Below are 19,883 nucleotides of genomic sequence, written 5' to 3'. Positions count from 1 at the left end.
CTTTTCAAACCTTTTAATAAAACTTGGAATAGTGCTGTTGAAATATAAAAAGGTATAATTGATTCTGTGAATAAAACAAAAAACATCCAATGGAGCACTTGCATGTGACGTCACAGCCGATCCAGATTGTGACAGACGCCATCTTGTCGGTCAAACGCCATATTCCGCCTTCTACTTCTGCTTTTACTTCTACCTTTTCTTCTGGAAAACCCTACTATATACAATTTACTACAACGGCTGCGGCTACAAGCTCTCCTTACCTGTGCACGGTTTTTATGTTTTTTGTGTGTATTTTTGCGTGTTGTTCGTCTGTACCGGACTTCAATATCCACTACAACCGTATGGACTTACTGGACATTGGTTTCCAGCAGAAAATGACGGTTTGTAGCGATTTCCATCACATGCACAACATTCCGGACGAGATAGCGAGACCAGCGGGGTCTCCGTGGATTGTTATCGGAGGCAAATCGAAGGAGGCGGCGCCGGGAGCGGAAGCAAAAGCGAGGCTGCAGAGCCGGCCTGTTGACTAAGCTCAGAAAACAGCTACTCAAACCTCCACTGCTAAGCCGCTATCTCTCCAACGCCAGATCCATGTAAACAAGACGGACGATTTGGAATAACAGCTGGAATTACCTTATTCTATTCTATAATTGGCTGGTCAGTGCTATACTCAATACTTAAGTGACTTACCCGTCCAATGAGGATTCTTGTTTACAAGATGCCACATCTGAGTCGCTGACAAATCCTGAATTTCTGTAAAGATAACTGTCCAGAGATTTATAGGCACACAGTGCTTCACCACTGAACAGCGAGGGAAAGTTAATGAGGTAATTATACACGGCTGGGTATTCCGCTGACAGTTCAACATCCGGTCGTGAAAACTCCGTCCGGTAAGCCATAAGGGTCACTAATCTGTAGATCGTTTATTTTAGACATATATCTAGTTATCTGTTCATTAGAAAAATGAGCCATGTAGTCCGTCGGTTGAAATTGATCCATTCTGTACACGAGTGCAGCAGTATTCAGCGGTGTTTTTGACCGACAAGATGGCGGTTGTGTACTTTCCGGTCACGTGACTGCAAGATCTCTATAGGGGAAGCCATGACCTCATGAGTAGAGAAGCAGCTTTGGGACCTAAAGGTCATCGGTTTGATTCCCTGGGCCAGCAGGAATGGCCGAAGTGCCCTTGAGTAAAGCACCTGACCCCCGACTGCTCTGGGTACGTTGTGTGTCACTCTGGATAAGTGCGTCTGCTAAATGCCAAACTACTACCACTAGAAAGTTGTTCATTAATATGTGACGGTAAATGGAGCTCTAATGGCTCCAGGTAATGAATGGGTGTCCTTACAGTACGTGCTGAATTAAATTTGAATAGTTGTGAAATTAGGTTTGTTAAATAAAGGCTGAAATAATCTTGGGCACATTGAACAAATCCATCTGAGCATGTAAAAAAAAAAAAGCTTGACTGTTCTATTAACCTTTTTTTTTTTTTAAAGTACCAAAATAAACATTACTGATGGTACGACAAAATAAAAAAAAAACACACTTTAATACACACTGATGCATCGGACAGACACTACATAATGCAAAACAGGTAAACACATTGTGTGTTCACAACTGAGGTACACATCACTTTTTGGCTTTCTCTACAACCCAGTCGATCACCTGCAGAGGGCAAAGAGAACTGAATGAGATGATGGTCGTCATTTTGAGGAAATCGGTGATCTCTGAAAACCCCCTTGCGTAGCTACAGAGAAAAACGCGACCAAGCGTGAGGCAGATTACCTGCTTAGCGTTTCGACCAGCTGCTTTTCTCATTTCCTCATGCAGACCCCGGGAGGTTTTCAGGTCCTGTCCCAAATAAAACCACAGTTAGTAATAGTCAAGCTTCTGAATAAAAGGTTGTGTTGGTGGTGGTGCTGCTGCTGCCTGGGTGTACAGAAGACCTTTTCCTCATCATGATTATAGGATGTAGAAACTGAACAGCAGGCCTACAGTGGTGCTTGAAAGTTTGTGAATCCTTTAGAATTTTCTACATTTCTGCATAAATATGACCTAAAACAACATCAGATTTTCACACAAGTCCTAAAAGTAGATAAAGAGAACCCAGTTAAACAAATGAGACAAAAATATTATACTTGGTCATTTATTTATTGAGGGAAATGATCCAATATTACATTTCTGTGAGTGTCAAAAGTATGTGACCCTTTGCTTTCAGTATCTGGTGTGACCCCCTTGTGCAGCAATAACTGCAACTAAACGTTTCCGGTAACTGTTGATCAGTCCTGCACACCGGCTTGGAGGAATTTTAGCCCATTCCCCCGTACAGAACAGCTTCAACTCTGGGATGTTGGCGGGTTTCCTCACATGAACTGCTCACTTCAGGTCCTTCCACAACATTTCAATTGGCTTAAGGTCAGGACTTTGACTTGGCCATTCCAAAACATTAACTTTATTCTTCTTTAACCATTCTTTGGTGGAACGACTTGTGTGCTTAGGGTCGTTGTCTTGCTGCATGACCCACCTTCTCTTGAGATTCACTTCATAGACAGATGTCCTGACATTTTCCTTTAGAATTCGCTGGTATAATTCAGAATTCATTGTTCCATCAATGATGGCAAGCCGTCCTGGCTCAGATGCAGCAAAACAGGCCCAAACCATGATACTACCACCACCATGTTTCACAGATGGGATAAGGTTCTTATGCTGGAATGCAGTGTTTTCCTTTCTCCAAACATAACGCTTCTCATTTAAACCAAAAAGTTCTATTTTGGTCTCATCCATCCACAGAACATTTTTCCAATAGCCTTCTGGCTTGTCCACGTGATCTTTAGCAAACTGCAGATGAGCAGCAATGTTCTTTTTGGAGAGCAGTGGCTTTCTCCTTGCAACCCTGCCATGCACACCATTGTTCAGTGTTCTCCTGATGGTGGACACATGAACATTAACGTTGGCTAATGTGAGAGAGGCCTTCAGTTGCTTAGAAGTTACCCTGGGGTCCTTTGTGACCTCGCCAACTATTACATGCCTTGCTCTTGGAGTGATCTTTGTTGGTCGACCACTCCTAGGGAGGGTAACAATGGTCTTGAATTTCCTCCATTTGTACACAGTCTGTCTGACTGTGGATTGGTGGAGTCCAAACTCTTTAGAGATGGTTTTGTAACCTTTTCCAGCCTGCTGAGCATCAACAACGCTTTTTCTGAGGTCCTCAGAAATCTCCTTTGTTCGTGCCATGATACACTTCCACAAACATGTGTTGTGAAGATCAGACTTTGATAGATCCCTGTTCTTTAAATAAAACAGGGTGCCCACTCACACCTGATTGTCATCCCACTGATTGAAAACACCTGACTCTAATTTCACCTTCAAATTAACTGCTAATCCTAGAGGTTCACATACTTTTGCCACTCACAGATATGCAACATTGGATCATTTTCCTCAATAAATAAATGGCCAAGTATAATATTTTTGTCTCATTTGTTTAACTGGGTTCTCTTTATCTACTTTTAGGACTTGTGTGAAAATCTGATGTTGTTTTTGGTCATATTTGTGCAGAAATATAGAAAATTCTAAAGGGTTCACAAACTTTCAAGCACCACTGTAGGTGTGAAGACCTTGCCTTGAATTAGCATTCATAACCAGGCTAGGACTGGTTCATCAGACAGAAATAGCACCGCGTCACTGATTTTGATTATACAGACCCTTATTAGGTATTGACGTGTTCGAGATGTTCTTCCACTAGTGTAGGTAGTGTAAATTATGCAAAAAACAACTCTATTGTAATTTCCCATAATCTGGAAAGAGAATGGAAACTCTATGCATCACAGAACCCCTTAAATGAGTAGGGAATAAACTCTGAGTCAGTCTCATAATATTTTACAAAAAAGAACACCCTGCACGTGTCTGACTAATCCAGCCTACAGCCTGTATTGCTGCTACTCTGCTTTTTTCCATCATATACCTTCAGATAGAGTTTTGATACATCAAACAGTCTTTGACTGCAGGCCTTGAAGCACTTGTGCTCACTGGTGATGCCATAGTGCTTCAGTGTCTTTACAACCACCTCCTTTAGCATCTGGGGAGAGAGGGGAGGGTAAACGATAAGCCTGCACATACATACACACACACACACCATGCAACAAAGCCTATGTTCCTGCTGAACAGGAAGAGCCTCACACCCACTTATCAGTAATAAGAGCAGTATGTGTAGAGCGTAGAAGGCTGATCAGGGCTTTCCATCAGCACTGATAATGGAATGGCAATTGAGCTGCCTAATGCAAACTACAGTTTGGTTTGGTTTGGTTAGTAACCTTCTGAAAAGAAAGCCTATAAATAAATAAATAGTAAATAAAATCAGTGTGAACAAATCCAAATATTATACTTGAAGTGGTGAGAGTGTGTGTGCGCGCTCACCCGATTGTGTTTCTGCGAGCGTGACTCAGTTTGGCCCTGGCTAGATTTCTGGCTGGCTGGCTGCTCGTTGGAACTTTCAGCAACTTGTCCTGCTCCAGCAGTGGAGCGTCGGGTTGAGTTGGAGCAGGACAGAGAACGGCCTGACTTCTGTTGCGAAGCTCTGACAGCTGGGTGTGCACCACTGCCTCCACTGCACTGAGAGCCCAGAGACTCGCTGCTCTCCGACTTGGCCAACCTATGTTCAAAAGTCATATATGCTAAACACACACTTGACTGAGAAACAAAGTACCAAAAGGGCAATTCCATGTAAATGTCAACCTCACCATGCAAAAATAAAGCAACATGTAATACATCAAAACCACTCCCAGAGATCTCACCTAGGCCTGTATTTTACAGATGTGAATAAGCTGAACCAATTTGTAACCAACCTAATGTGTCACTGTCAGTCTTTCTTTCTTATAATGTAAAACCCCAAGCTAAAATCAACTTTGATCATGTACAATTCTATATTATTGCCACAAGCCACAGAAATGTATGCTAAAATCCACAAAACAATAGCCATCCTAAATATTATTTAAGAACTTCGATAGTTTTAGCTGATATTTAGAGAGTTTTTCAAAGGGTTATGGTGGTTAAATTGCTGATTTTCTAAACATATGCCATGTCTATTTCAGACGCGTCACATCCATAACGGAATTTCGTCACATCCATAACGCTGACTTTTCCTTCCGAAACTCTGCATGAAATACAAAACATTTTAAAGATTTTTTTAATATTCACCTTGGACCCCTCTATCAAATGGATATCTCCATTTCAACATTAGGTTTACAATTTCACAGAGTTTGATAAAAATGTACAGTCACCCAAGAAAAGTGATGCTTTTTCTGTCACATCCATAACGCATCTTTTATTGGCGTTTTCTGGCATGCCCTAGATGTACTATGGGAATTGTTCTTGTTCTCCAGTATGGTACAGCCTTAAAATATGCAACACCTGTTTAAATACTGGGAGACAATAAAACATGCACTGGGTCATTTGTTGCCATTTTGAGTTCAAGTGTCACGTCCATAACGCTGGAATTGCTCAAAAAAAACCAACCCTAGATCAGTGAGTAAACGCACTACAGAATACCCCCTGCTCACAAGACTGTCATCACAGATTGCCATATGTCAGACCGGGATTATTTTCCTTCATGCACATCTTCAGGTGGTACACTGCAACTGTGTAAAGTTGTCTTGGCTGTGAAGATTCTCAGTCATCCAGATACATAGTAATCTGTGGTTGGTAGAAAAGGGCAACTGGACTTGCTTGAAGATTCTTGAAAACGTTTCACCTCTCATCTGAAAGGCTTCCTCAGTTCTGTCTGACTAATAAGGAGTATCAGATATTTATCCTCTCATGGATCAGAATCAAAATTCTGATAAGCTCATCTAAGGTGTCGTTGAGGCATCATGTTGGCGTGGGTCGCTGGAGGCTGGGTGTGAACGGCGAGTCATTAGGGCGATCAAAGGATTGCCCGTTAGGGTGATCAATGGAAAGCTGACTCTCTCTGTCCTCCTGCGAGTCACCGAAAACAGCTGGGTCCTGGCGTATTATGGCCCTTTTCCACTACCCTTTTTCAGCTCACTTCAGCCCGACACGGCTCGCATTTCAACTACCTCAGAGCAGCACAACTCGGCTCGCTTCAGCCCTGCTCAGCACCCAAAACTCGCACAGTTTTGGAGTAGGGCTGAAGCGAGCCAAACCGAGCCGAGTGGGGCTAGGGGTGTGAGCAGACACTCCCCTGTGCACTGATTGGTGAGGAGGAGTGTCCTCACATGCCCACACACGCCCCGCGAGCACGCTGGGATCTGTAAACACCGTAAACCCGGAAGAAGAAGAATTATGAGAATTTCTGAAGCCTTATGCGCCTCGCCTCATCTATACGCTCTTGCCAGTATCTGTTGGCGTTGTCGGTGACAACAAGCCACAGCACCAAGACCAGCAACACTAACGACTCCATGTCCTCCATGTTTATTGTTTACTATCCGGGTCGTGAGACTACCGCTTAAAAGATCACTGATGTCACTGTTTGTGCCGCCTAACGACATCACGTGACGTCCACCCACTTTCGCTAACTCCACCCAATGTGTCCACCCACTTCCAGCCAGCACGGTTCAGCGCGGTTGTAGTCGAAATGCAACTCCAACAGCCCCACTCAGCTCGACTCAGCCCAACTCAGCACGGCACGGCTCAGCCCAACTCAGCCGCGTTGGTAGTGGAAAAGCGGCATAAGTCAGACAGAACTGAGGAAGCCTTTCGGATGAGAGGTGAAACGTTTTCAAGAATCTTCAAGCAAGTCCAGTTGCCCTTTTCTACCACCCACAGTTCACTGTGTAAAGTTGCATCAACATCCATCAAACTGTTTAGGAGTTGCTGTGCTTACAAGACACATGGACAGACAGACAGACTGGGTGATTCCTATATACCCCCCAAACTTTGTTTGCAGGCAGTATAAAAATCTGGGTTGGTCTTTACTGGTTACCATACCAACACTTTTTTTTTTCCAACACCCATTATTATTACCTTGAGTAAGACCTTTAAACCTTCACATGCACAGTGTGTCCCATCTCAGCTACGGCTGAATAAAACACCAGCCAAATGAGCAAATGATGTTATTACATGGTAGCCGCGGGGTCTTAAAGTCTTAAATTTAATATTCCAAAATTAAGGCCTTAAAAAGTCTTAAATTGCTTTGCCCAAGTCTTAATTTTTTAAACAAAGGTCTTAAATTTACTCATAGTATTCTACAATGTGAAAACGTGGGTTTTGCGTAACATCAGTGAATTTCTTGGAGTATGCGCAAAGAAAAACAATATTGATACATTTTTGCACCGGCGCAATCGTCGGACTCCGTGGTGGAGAGGAGACTCCGCGAATCGCAGCATGGGGAAGTGTCGTTTTAATCAGCAGTGGCTTTCAGATGAAAGATATCGTGATTGGGTGAGGGAGGTTCCTGGAAGCGACGTTGAAGCAAGATGCTGTGTTTGTCGAAAGGCACATTGCATCTGCCCTCCACCGCCACATCGCTCAGTTCTGCACGGTTCAATCTCCGAATGCACCTGGAGTTGGCACTAGCACCGCTGTCGAACATCAGCAGCATCAGCCAAGCCAGACGACATCGGCAAGGCTAGCAACAACACAAGGGCCGAGCAGTGGCATGATGGGTGTCGGTGGAACCCCGACACTTCGGGCAGAGGTGCTCTGGATTTTAAAAACAATTACGGAACACCACTCGTACAGCTCGAATGAGGGCATAAGCGAACTCTTTAAGGCTGTGTTCCCAGACTCGGAAGTCGCTACAACATTCTCCTGTGGAAAAACAAAACGTCTTGCATAACAAAATTCGGTCTTGCTTGTCTTGAATGTGAAGATTCGACAAGCAGTGCACATAATGACTGAAGTATATAACTTTTATAATAAAAGTATTTTTACTTGAAATGTGTCATTATTGGGAATTTGATCTGGTGTTTTACGACCGCATAATGGGTGCGATGTAGGTCTTAATTCTCATTTAAGTGGTCTTAAAAAAGTCTTAAATTCAGAGCCTAATCTAGGAATTTGAAAATAGGGGACAGATCCCTCACTAGTTGTAGAAACAGGGGACAGAAAATATTAACATGGGTAAAAATATCCCTCATTTGCTCCAGTTAGGGGGGACAGAAAAATAAGTAATACATTGGTAGATATTTTCAAGAGTACATCTATAAACAGAAGAGTTTTATCAACCTTTACTTTTAGAATATCATTAACATAATACTAAATTGAACTTTCAACAAGAAAAATTAAAGAAATTACTAAAAAAAAAAAAAAACGAGCAGTCATGTAGAATGTGTAAGATTACCAGGACTACAAAAATGCAGAAAAATAGGCTTTACTTCTCCAAATGCACCTGTTGGTTCAAAAGTTAAAGTGCAGAGAACCTCACAGCACAACATGAAGTTACCTTCAAATATAATATAAATGCTGCAGCTTTCATGTAAGAAAAAAAACTATTAATACTAGTACTGTGTGCAGGCAGTCTCTCCTGAAGACTAAATTAAACAATAATTATAAACTAATAAAATAAATGGCTCGGGCTTCATAGAAGAAAAAAAACAATTTGAACAGAATCTCACAGTATGATGCTGAAGCTGCCTAAACAATGGAAAATAAAATACCATTTTGGCAAAAATGTTGGCATCCATTAATTTTTAAGTAAAAAAAAAAAATAAAGTGCACACAGTGCTTCACTGTAAACACAACACACTTTCAGTAACAGAATTTAAGCCTATTCATGCAGTGTTGCCAGATACTGCTGATGTTTTCCAGCCTAAATATGTTCAAATTCCGCCAAAATGCACTTAAAACCGCCCAATCTGGCAACACTGCGCACATGCTGCTTCTCTTGAACGTATACACGGAAGTAAGGCGGAAGGTAGTTTGTCAACGTCACCGCAAGACGACGCCAACGATTGGTCAAATTTGCGGGAAAGTTGCGGTGATCGGATAGAATTGCAACACCGCCCTGAATTCGCGGGGATTGGTTGAATTTGCGTTGAAGTTGCAAATCGCGAAATCCTGGAGGGTCTGAATGTTATGTTTGGATGAGACAGAACGATATGCCATGTGCTTTTGGGTATTTTTAAAACACTTCACACGATTGGTTGAGATACACTGTCTTCCGGTTCAGTGACCAATGATATAATAGTTCACAAAACTGTTTTACCCACTAAATAAACCATTCGGAATACTTCGGTCCTTTCCGATATTTTCCGACTGGTGTGTAAACAACGCTGTATTTACTGCAGTGCTTGCTAGCGGGTGCTGACAAATTAATAGGCACAAGATTCAGTAAAACGCGACTACACGCTCTCTACTTATAAATGCGCGACAAAATGAATAGATACGCGATATCACTCTCGCGCCCAAAAAGTGGATGTGCGACAGACAGATAAAAAACGCGTATTATTGCATATTACGCGCCCTAGATTAGGCTCTGAAATTGATGGTGGTCAAACCTGGGGAAACCCTGTATTAACTCTTTACCCCTTAATGACGACCCCATGCATATCCCATAATGACATATGATGCCTTGTCAAAACCTTGTCTTTAGACTTTTTTTCTTGTAAATATGTTCTCAGGGTGAACAGTATATACATATACAAGGGTGGCTGTAGCAACTGCTTTAAGGGGTAAAGAGTTAAAGGAGAACTGAAGTCTGTTTTAAACTTGCTTTACTTCTTAATTAAAGTGTTCAATTACGTTTTCGGTTTTAGTAACCTTATATCGTGACTCGTATTGGCAACTAACTGCGATTAAATATGAGACTTATCGGCCTATTCGGTTTTTAGCCGTGTTGAATTTAGTGCGTTTGGTCCACGACAGGCGTCGCTTACCCGCACGATCTTCACGAGACTTGTGCGAGACTTCGAAACGTGACGCGTCAGCCAGGTGTCAGTGCCGCCATTTTGAAAACTGTTTTCCAAACGAAATATTGCACAAAAACGAGTTTAAATGACGATTACTGCCTACTTTTTTCAAACTTTCCTGATCGCTATCAAAACAAACAAAACTTCCGGCTTGATTACGTCAGCATTCGAAAGAGGGTGCGCGCGTCCTTTGATAATGTTGGCGAATTTGATTTCCGCTGTACGTTTTACTTCCGTCCTACGATGTCTCGCACAGGTCTCAGCGAATCTCGTTTACGGCCATCGCTTTGACATATGGACTGATATATTACAGAGCATATTTCAAACACTCTGAACTTGCTATAGCAGTGACAAAATAGCGATCAAAAATGCATTCCTATATTTAATAAAATGAGATAAATAGAATTTTCATCTCATTATCTCTAGCCGCTTTATCCTGTTCTACAGGGTCGCAGGCAAGCTGGAGCCTATCCCAGCTGACTACGGGCGAAAGGCGGGGTACACCCTGGACAAGTCGCCAGGTCATCACAGGGCTGACACATAGACACAGACAACCATTCACACTCACATTCACACCTACGCTCAATTTAGAGTCACCAGTTAACCTAACCTGCATGTCTTTGGACTGTGGGGGAAACCAGAGCACCCGGAGGAAACCCACGCGGACACGGGGAGAACATGCAAACTCCGCACAGAAAGGCCCTCGTCGGCCACGGGGCTCGAACCCAGACCTTCTTGCCGTGAGGCGACAGCGCTAACCACTACACCACCGTGCTGCCAAATAGAATTTTGATAATTATAAAAAAAAAAAAAAAAAAATTGCCTTCAGTTCTCCTTTAATCCAATATCTACTGGCCTTGAAATAGATCACTTCATCAGCATGGGCATGTTCCTGGCCTTGCCTTAAATGTTTTTTTAATCACTATGGCATTTCAAGAGATGAATGCAAAACATAATCTGGACACAGGAGGCATATAAAAGGCTATTATACGAGCATCGATAAAACGAGCACACCAACACGGACTGAACACAAACTGACTGAGGAGCTGTAAATGTTTACAGCATTTACAAACAAAGCGCATTTCTGAAGACACTGAAAAACACACCATTTGATGTTCAACATGCATCCAGTGCATAATCGGGCTTCGATTTGACCACAAATGCTAAATATAGGGGAAGCGCAGTGTGAAATGGGGTGGAAAAATATTTCGGCAGCCTCTCAAGGAGGTCAGTGGAGAGGCTTGTGCTTACAAAACATCTCGAGGGGGATCGAGGCAACACTCGAATGTGCTCGAAGACGACCGTGAACGCTTTCAGCAGGAAACAAATGAGGAAAATTTATCATCCATTATGGAACATTCCCTAACAGATTCATTCTGCTAGTTTGATCATTTTTCACCACCATAAAGTCTAAAAATAAAGGAATAAATCCTTAAGAGCACTGTTTAAAAGAACTGCCCCAACAAAATGACTTAATGGCTCGATGAGTGATTAACGGTGTCGTCACTGTGATTAATTCATCGTTTAAGAGAGTGATCCATGCTGAAAACTCTGACCTTTTTTGCTTGTGGGTTCGCGTGTCTGGTTCACGGCAGCGGCGTTTCAGACGAGGTGGTTCGCTGTGTGCAGCTTCTCCATCTGGTGCGCTGCCAGGTTCAGAGGGCGAGGGAGTAGGTGCAGGCATAGGGCTCAGAGCCAGCGGCACCGGGCACGGCTCCTTACAGCACGTAGTCTGGGTCTCGAAGCGGATTAGCCGCGACTGCAGGCGTGCAAATCCACAGTCTCTCTCCAGAGCCTTTCGCTCGTCCAAGCAAAACCTGCGCAAACCCACACAGTTGGAGGATTAGGAAAAAACACTGCTGAATGAAGTGAACGAATGGCTGTTTATCCTATAACTAAGGGTTTACACTCACTCTATGCCATGGTAGCGAGCACTGGCCGCTTGCCTGAATGGCAGCTTGGTAACTTTTCTTGGAGTGAGATCAGGCGACAGCTGGAACACATTGTCCCTAAACACACACACATCGTAAGAAAACATCAAAAGTATAAGGTATCCCACTCAGACTTGAGCTTCATCATCTGCAGTTAATGAACATACTGACGTGAAACACTTAAATAAGAATCACTTACAGCATCTCTTAATAAATCACAAGGAATTGACTGTAATTGCACATCTCGATGTCCTGTTAAGGAAATGATGACAAAAGGCAGAGCGGCGAAGGGGCCATAAAATGTGATGAGAGAGGTGGGTATGCAGGCAGCCAGATGGAGACATTAAGTGGATGTTTTAAAAGGTGCCCGCTGAATCCTTTTGACTTACAGAGCAAGAACAGATTAGTTTAGTGCTGCCATGCCATCTGCCCAAGATATACCGATCTAGAAAGCTAGTTAGACAGGAATTTATATAACAGGTTCATCCAGGTTCTTGCCCTTTTGAATCCTAGTCAATTTGTGAGCGTTTTTCCCCCACTTAATTTACTGTGACACTTCTAACAATTAAATCGTTACAGTAATCCTTACAAGCCATACCGGTACCTTGCCCCCCCAGGAGAAACACAGCTACACATACACACACTTTATTAGGAACACCTGTACATCTTCACATTCATGCAATTATCTAAATCAGCCAATCATGTGGCATCACTGCAATGCATTAAAAAAATAAAATAAATAAAATAAATATATATATATATATATTAGTGCTGTCAAGCGATTAAAATATTTAATCGCGATTAATGTCGCGACTGTCATAGTTAACTCACGATTAATCGCAATTTAATCGCACATTTTTGTCACATGAAAAACCATGTAATTCTCTTATCAGCATAAAAAAGTGAATGGGCTTGCTCACCGTTCGAACTACAGGGGTACTCGGGGGATCCGAGATCCCCTGAAACAGACATGAGATCCCTTGAAAACATGATTTGGGAAATGTTGGGGGGGGTCTCTAAAATATTGGCAAAATGATGTTTATTGACATAGCAATCGTGTGTAACGGGAAGCATTTGCATATCCGAAGTGAGCGCGCGATGGAGATCCGCGCTCTGAGACAAGCGCAAGCAACCCCTCCCCCCCAAGGGAAAAAAAGGGGACCCCCCGAAAATATCGGCATAGTTCGAACACTGGTTGTACCAATGTTTTTTTTTTTTATTGCAGAGCATAACACGTCTTGTCACAGCCACTGCAAAGTCAGGCTGGAGCCGCCGATGGGAAAACGAAACCAAGCACCGTGGCTCTTCGGGGGAGGGCAGAGGACTCTGGCTGTGTGGGGCGTGGCATCATGTCACAGAGCATTAATCTCGCGATAAAAAAATTATCGCCGTTAAAACTGAGTCAAGTTAACGCGCATTAATAACGTGACATTTTTGACAGCACTAAAAAAAATATATATATATAAAATATAAAAATATTTTATATATATATATATATATATATATATATATATATATATATATATATATAAAATATAAAAATATTTTATATATATATATATATATATATATATATATATATATATATATAAGTGCTGTCAAGCGATTAAAATATTTAATCGCGATTAATGTCGCGACTGTCATAGCTAACTCGCGATTAATTGCAATTTAATCGCACATTTTTGTCACATGAAAAACCATGTAATTCTCTTATCAGCATAAAAAAGTGAATGGGCTTGCTTTGTACCAATGTGTTTTTTTTTTTATTGCAGAGCATAACACGTCTTGTCACAGCCACTGACATCCATAACTTCCATATTAGAGGAGAAAACCAAGGGATGAAAAATAAAGTGCGTATCACTGTGAAAATAAAAAATATGTTTTATTTTACTCTTCATTAGTTTCTTTTGAAGAGAAGTATTTGCCATAAAAGAAGAAAAAAACCAGATAACAAAAATAAAAACATTCATCATAGTGTGACACTGTATGATCTAATTCTCACTGCTTATAACGCTACACCTCCCCGGTGGAGATGAGCTGGGAAACTGAAGACTGAAGGAACAGTATTGAAAAGTATTTTTCCAGTCTCACCTGTGAAAGGTAATCCCATGTGATCTCGTTTGGACGGTAAACCTGTTGGTACAGTTAAACGCAGCACATGAATGAGGCATCTTTATTCTCGGCTACTGTCTAGACGCTATACCAGAGACGGGTGAAGAATCTCCACTTTGCCCCATCCAATATGGCGGCGAGGATGTTTATGTCTATGCCTTTCTCCATCACTCACACGTACTCTTATTGAAGCAGCGCGCAACAAGCCTCAACAGGAACTACGGGTGACTCGCAGGGCCAAATTAGAATTTGCGTTAACGGCACTATTTTTTTTAATCGCGTTAAATTGAGATCGCGTTAACGCGTTAACTTTGACAGCACTAATATATATATTTTGAGGAGGAGAGAAATACGTGATCAGTTATTTTCTCTTTCCACCCCCCTCCATCTGTCCCTCTGAGTTACATGTCAATCCTGAGATCTAGATGCTGACCTCTTCTGCTCCTCGGACTGGCCTGATCCATCCTGATGCCCTACGTCTGGCTGGAGTCTCATTACATCGCTCCTGTGGAGGACGGCCCCGTACGGACAGTTGAAAGTTGCACTTGGAAGATGCTCTGGACGCTTACAGTAATGCTCTTATGGCTGAGGACGACAGTTGACTTGCTAACTTTAGGACTGCAGTTGTCATGAACAGTTTTGCACTCAAGTTTCCATCAGTGAAGAGTTACACCATCAACGAAACTGACTTCATGTTAAAACTGTTATCACGTTGTCTGTTATCACCCAAATGAGGATGGGTTCCCCTTTGAGTCTGGTTCCTCTCGAGGTTTCTTCCTTGTGTCGTCTGAGGGAGTTTTTCCTCGCCACCGTTGCCACAGGCTTCTCATTGGGGATAGATTAGGGATAAAATTAGCTCATGCTTAAAGTCATTCAAATTCTGTGAAGCTGCTTTGCGACAATGTCTATTGTTAAAGCGCTATACAAACAAACTTGACTTATTTTGACCATTGCTGGTGCCAGACAGGCTGGTTTGATTATCCAAGCTAGAGTAACTCAGATAAATGCTCTGTACAACTGTGCTGATCAGAAAAGCATCTCAGAATGCACAACATGTCAAACTTCAAGGTGGATGGGCTACACCAGCAGATCATCATGTCAGGTTCCACTTCTGTCAGCAAGAACAGAAGACTGAGGTTGCAGTGGGCACAGGATCATCAAACCTGGATGGTTGAAGACCGATAAATAGTTTAATCTGATGAATCTTGATTTCTGCTGAGGCAGACTTTAGATTACGTTAAATTAACCCCTTCGGACACAAGGGGGGGGAGGGAAAAATGGTATGGAACTTCATTTGTACAATTGTACACGTTATGTCCGAAGGGGATATATTAGATTCTACTTTGTCAGTATGTAGAGTAGGGTGCATCAGTTGCCCTCACTTTCATAAAATCTGATGCATTTTTGTCTGGGTGTTCCTTTTCACCAATAAAGACATCCTGTAAAATTTTTTGACCATATTCAAAAGTCTAACGGTGGCACCATGAGGTTCATTTTTTGCCAAAAAACGCTTATTTTATGTTTTCGCGTAAGGTTTGAATCACAATGTTGGACTCCATTTATTGATTTCTTGTGAGCCAGAGATCATGTTAAGAACCTTTGCAAGGGATTGAGAAGCATTAATTTGATTCATAATACATCTGTATTGTTTAAAAGTAGTTGAACAATGATTCAATGAACAGCTAAAACTCAAACTGTGCTTGATAATATATTTAGAATATGTACTAAAAATGTGTATCTAAGATATTTGGTATACTCTATAAGGTGCCATAATGTTTCATGAAAAGTGATCGAAATTGTGTCATAAAAGTCATAAAATAGCAGCTTTTTCCATAACTTTGAGCTCCTGGTGCCACCATTAAACTTTTGAATTTTGTCAAAATATTTCACCCAGTGTGTTTTCTTACCAAAAGGAACATAAAAACAAAAATGCATCATGATCGGAGGAACTTTTCATTTTTAGGGGGCAACTGATGCACCCTAATGTAGAGTGCACGTATAAAGCCAGAGAAATGCAGTATACTGATGGTAGGGTCAGAATTTGGTACCAACAGCATGAATCCATGGACCAAACCTGCCTTGTGTCATCAGTCCAGGCTGGTGGTGGTGGTGTAATGTTGTGGGGAATTTTTTCTTGGCACACTTCAGGCCTGTTAACATTAACTCAATCAATCATTGCTTGAATGCCACAGCTTATTTGGAGTATTGATGCTGGTCATGTGTGTCTTTTCATAGCCATGATTTACCATCTTCTAATGGCTACTTCCAGCACGACAAAGCAAAAGTCGTCTCAAACTGGTTTCATAAACATGACGGTGAGTTCAGTGTTCTGAATCCAGTAGAACCTCTTTGGGATGTGGTAGAACAGGAGAGTCACAGCATGAAAGCGCACCAGAAAAAATCTGCAGGAATTGCGTGATGCAATCATGTCAACATGGACCAGAATCTCAAAGGAAGGATTCCAACATCTTGTAGAATCCACGCGACGAATAACTGGGGCAGCTGAGAGAGGAAAATGAGGCCCGACCTAGTATTAGCATAGTGTTGTATATGCAATTATTTGGTCAGTATATACATTAACATTTTTATATAAAACGCACTTGAAAAAGTTGTGACCTCAGCTGATATCCTTTTAGAAGTGGTCAGAGACTCTAATCTTGGGATACATTAACTTTGATGATAGCTAGGTACTATGATAGTAATAATTAATGTGAGAATTAATCATTTTGCACTGATATAGTCACCCATTGGTTTTCAGGCTGATCGTCAAAGTTCTTTGATAACAAATGAGGCATGGGTTGGACTTTTTTTTTTTAAATAATTCTGAACGACCTGAAAATAGCATTTCAATTGCAGACAAACTGGTAATTCTAGTTCATGCACTTGAATTATGGTATCAAAAAAGTAAATTTTCACACCTAACAAATGAAGAAGTAAACAATTTAACACTTTGTGGTTGTATGCCTCTGCGAACCGGTTCACTTTCAAATTCCCTCAAGATGTTCCTGATGTGTTCATAACAGTGAACCTCGACCACCAAATTCTAATCCGTTCATCTTTGAGTCCGAGTGAACGTTCCTACTAAATTTTAAGAAATTCCGCCTCACTGTCTTCTTGAGAGATTGTGTTCAAAAGCATTCAACCAGAAAACACAATGCCTCTGGCAACGACGGTCTCCGGCACAGAGGCCTAATGAGTCAAAGAAAGATCAGATTTATCCTTTTTTGTCTATTTGAGCACTCTGCAGGTCTCTTCTGCAACTCGATTCGCAATAAATCTACCGGAGCCTGTGTGCGAGCATCATCGGCTGGCTGTTATGACACGGCAAATATGCACTTTACCGCCTCGTCAAAAATAAAAACTAGATAGTTGTACAAACAAATAAGGATCATAATAAAGTGCTGTGCATTTTTGGCAGTAAATAAACAAAGCCCTTTTTTTGCCAGACGTTTTGACAAAGCTGCGACACTGATGATGTACTCACTCAGACAAAACCAAAACATGGAAATAAGATCAGTGCAAAAAAAAACAACACAAAACCCACTAACGTATTTTCTCCCAGTTGTGACTTAAAAACTATCAAACAGATCCTGAGTTATGAAACCAAAAACTGGAGTGCAAAAACCTCACCAAATTGTGTTCACCAGGTTCTAATTGCCAGTGACCTGTAATGATCATATATCCCATGGAGCCGTCTTACTTTTCACATTCCTGATTAGACATTTCTACAGTCTTCAGCCTTACTGGATTTTGGAATAATCAGAAACTGGTTGCGACATGGTGTTAAACTAGAAGCAGTTGCAGAGCTTCGTTACTTTTATTTAAATGATATGCTGAACCTTGGCTTATTTATAAAAAGTATGCACTGAAAAGTACATCAACATTTTGAGCAGCATTACAGTTTGCAGTGTTCTCCTCGGGATCAAAATAAAGCCCTAACTTTTGGGGGCCCGCAGGGCCACGTGCTACACCAAAGGCGTGCAGGGGGAGAGAACGAGAGAGGGGTTTCCCTGCTGTTGTTGGGAGGTCCAGGGGACCTCCCCCAGAAAATTTTGAAAAAAAAAAAAGCCCGTTTGGTGGCACCTGGTGACTTTTAGGAGCATTTTATGGTAACACCGACACGGTCACTTTTTATTATTAAGAAAGCCGTGAGAAAGCCAGGGTCCAGGGGCTGCAGGTCCCGGTCAGGTCCAGGGCAAGGCCCTGGTGGGGGGTCTAGGAGGGCTAAGCCCCCAGCCAAAAACTATATTGCCAACTTTAAGAGGGGATTGGTGGCTGTAGGATAAATATTTAGTTTTCACCTTCTTGTCACTATTAATGAAAAAAAAATGGCTTCATGAGGACACCACAAGTGTTCTAAATAAATAAATAAATCCCAATGCTAGGTAAACAATAACACATTTCAACATGATCATGAAATGAAAGCTGTACAATGATGACATTTTTATAAGCTTTCAGCACAAAACTACATATCCATGTCACTTCATAGGAAAACAGGAAACACAATGTGTGTTGCTGCTTTCTAAATCAAGGTTTTAACTCCGTAAAAGTGCACGTGTTTGCAATTTACTGCAGCAGAGTTTTGAGGTTTATTTTGCCCTTTATTAAATGAAAGTGTAAATACAGTTAGGTCCATATACATTTGGACACTGACACAAATTTTGTTTTTTTACCTGTTTACTGAAACATATTCAAGTTATAGTTATATAATGGACATGGACAAAGTCCAGACTTTCAGCTTTCATTTGAGGGTATCCACATTAAAATTGGATGAAGGGTTTAGGAGTTTCAACTCCTTAACATGTGCCACCCTGTTTTTAAAGGGACCAAAAGTAATTGGACAATTGACTCAAAGGCTATTTCATGGGCAGGTGTGGGCAATTCCTTCGTTATGTCATTCTCGATTAAGCAGATAAAAGGCCTGGAGTTGATTTGAGGTGTGGTGCTTGCATTTGGAAGATTTTGCTGTGAAGAAAACATGCGGTCAAAGGAGCTCTCCATGCAGGTGAGACAAGCCATCCTTAAGCTGCAAAAACAGAAAAAACCCATCCGAGAAATTGCTACAATATTAGGAGTGGCAAAAGCTACAGTTTGGTACATCCTGAGAAAGAAAGAAAGCACTGGTGAACTCATCAATGCAAAAAGACCTGGACGCCCACAGACGACAACAGTGGTGGATGATCGCAGAATAATTTCCATGGTGAAGAGAAACCCCTTCACAACAGCCAACCAAGTGAACAACACTCTCCAGGAGGTAGGCGTATCAATATCCAAATCTACCATAAAGAGAAGACTGCATGAAAGTAAATACAGAGGGTTCACTGCACGGTGCAAGCCACTCATAAGCCTCAAGAATAAAAAGGCTAGATTGGACTTTGCTAAAAAACATCTAAAAAAGCCAGCACAGTTCTGGAAGAACATTCTTTGGACAGATGAAACCAAGATCAACCTCTACCAGAATGATGGAAAGAAAAAAGTATGGCGAAGGTGTGGTACAGCTCATGATCCAAAGCATACCACATCATCTGTAAAACACAGCGGAGGCAGTGTGATGGCTTGGGCATGCATGGCTGCCAGTGGCACTGGGTCACTAGTGTTTATTGATGATGTGACACAGGACAGAAGCAGCCGGATGAATTCTGAGGTATTCAGAGACATACTGTGTGCTCAAATCCAGCCAAACTGATTGGTCGGCGTTTCATAATACAGATGGACAATGACCCCAAACATAAAGCCAAAGCAACCCAGGAGTTTATTAAAGCAAAGAAGTGGAATATTCTTGAATGGCCAAGTCAGTCACCTGATCTCAACCCAATTGAGCATGCATTTCACTTGTTAAAGACTAAACTTCAGACAGAAAGGCCCACAAACAAACAGCAACTGAAAACCGCTGCAGTAAAGGCCTGGCAGAGCATTAAAAAGGAGGAAACACAGCGTCTGGTGATGTCCATGAGTTCAAGACTTCAGGCAGTCATTG

The 19,883-nt window shown here is 41.7% G+C and overlaps 1 protein-coding gene across 4 annotated transcripts in view; it reads right to left on the bottom strand.

Moving 5' to 3' along the window:
- Positions 1–1,530: 1,530 nt before the first annotated feature.
- mtbp (MDM2 binding protein) overlaps positions 1,531–19,883 on the bottom strand; it is a 136,827-nt gene continuing 118,474 nt past the window's right edge. For all 4 annotated transcript variants that reach the window (XM_060921733.1, XM_060921732.1, XM_060921734.1 and 1 more), the window contains exons 17-22: positions 11,777–11,872; positions 11,420–11,680; positions 4,414–4,648; positions 3,962–4,075; positions 1,786–1,851; positions 1,531–1,665 (exon numbers count right to left, since the gene is read on the bottom strand). In XM_060921733.1, coding sequence (XP_060777716.1) covers positions 1,630–1,665; positions 1,786–1,851; positions 3,962–4,075; positions 4,414–4,648; positions 11,420–11,680; positions 11,777–11,872 — 808 coding nt within the window. In that variant the 3' untranslated portion in view covers positions 1,531–1,629. The remainder of the gene's footprint in view (positions 1,666–1,785; positions 1,852–3,961; positions 4,076–4,413; positions 4,649–11,419; positions 11,681–11,776; positions 11,873–19,883) is intronic.

Source organism: Neoarius graeffei, chromosome 5 (assembly GCF_027579695.1).
Source record: "Neoarius graeffei isolate fNeoGra1 chromosome 5, fNeoGra1.pri, whole genome shotgun sequence".
NCBI lineage: Eukaryota > Metazoa > Chordata > Actinopteri > Siluriformes > Ariidae > Neoarius > Neoarius graeffei.
The sequence above is the reverse complement of the archived record's forward strand: the minus strand, read 5'-3'. Positions and strand labels throughout refer to the sequence as shown.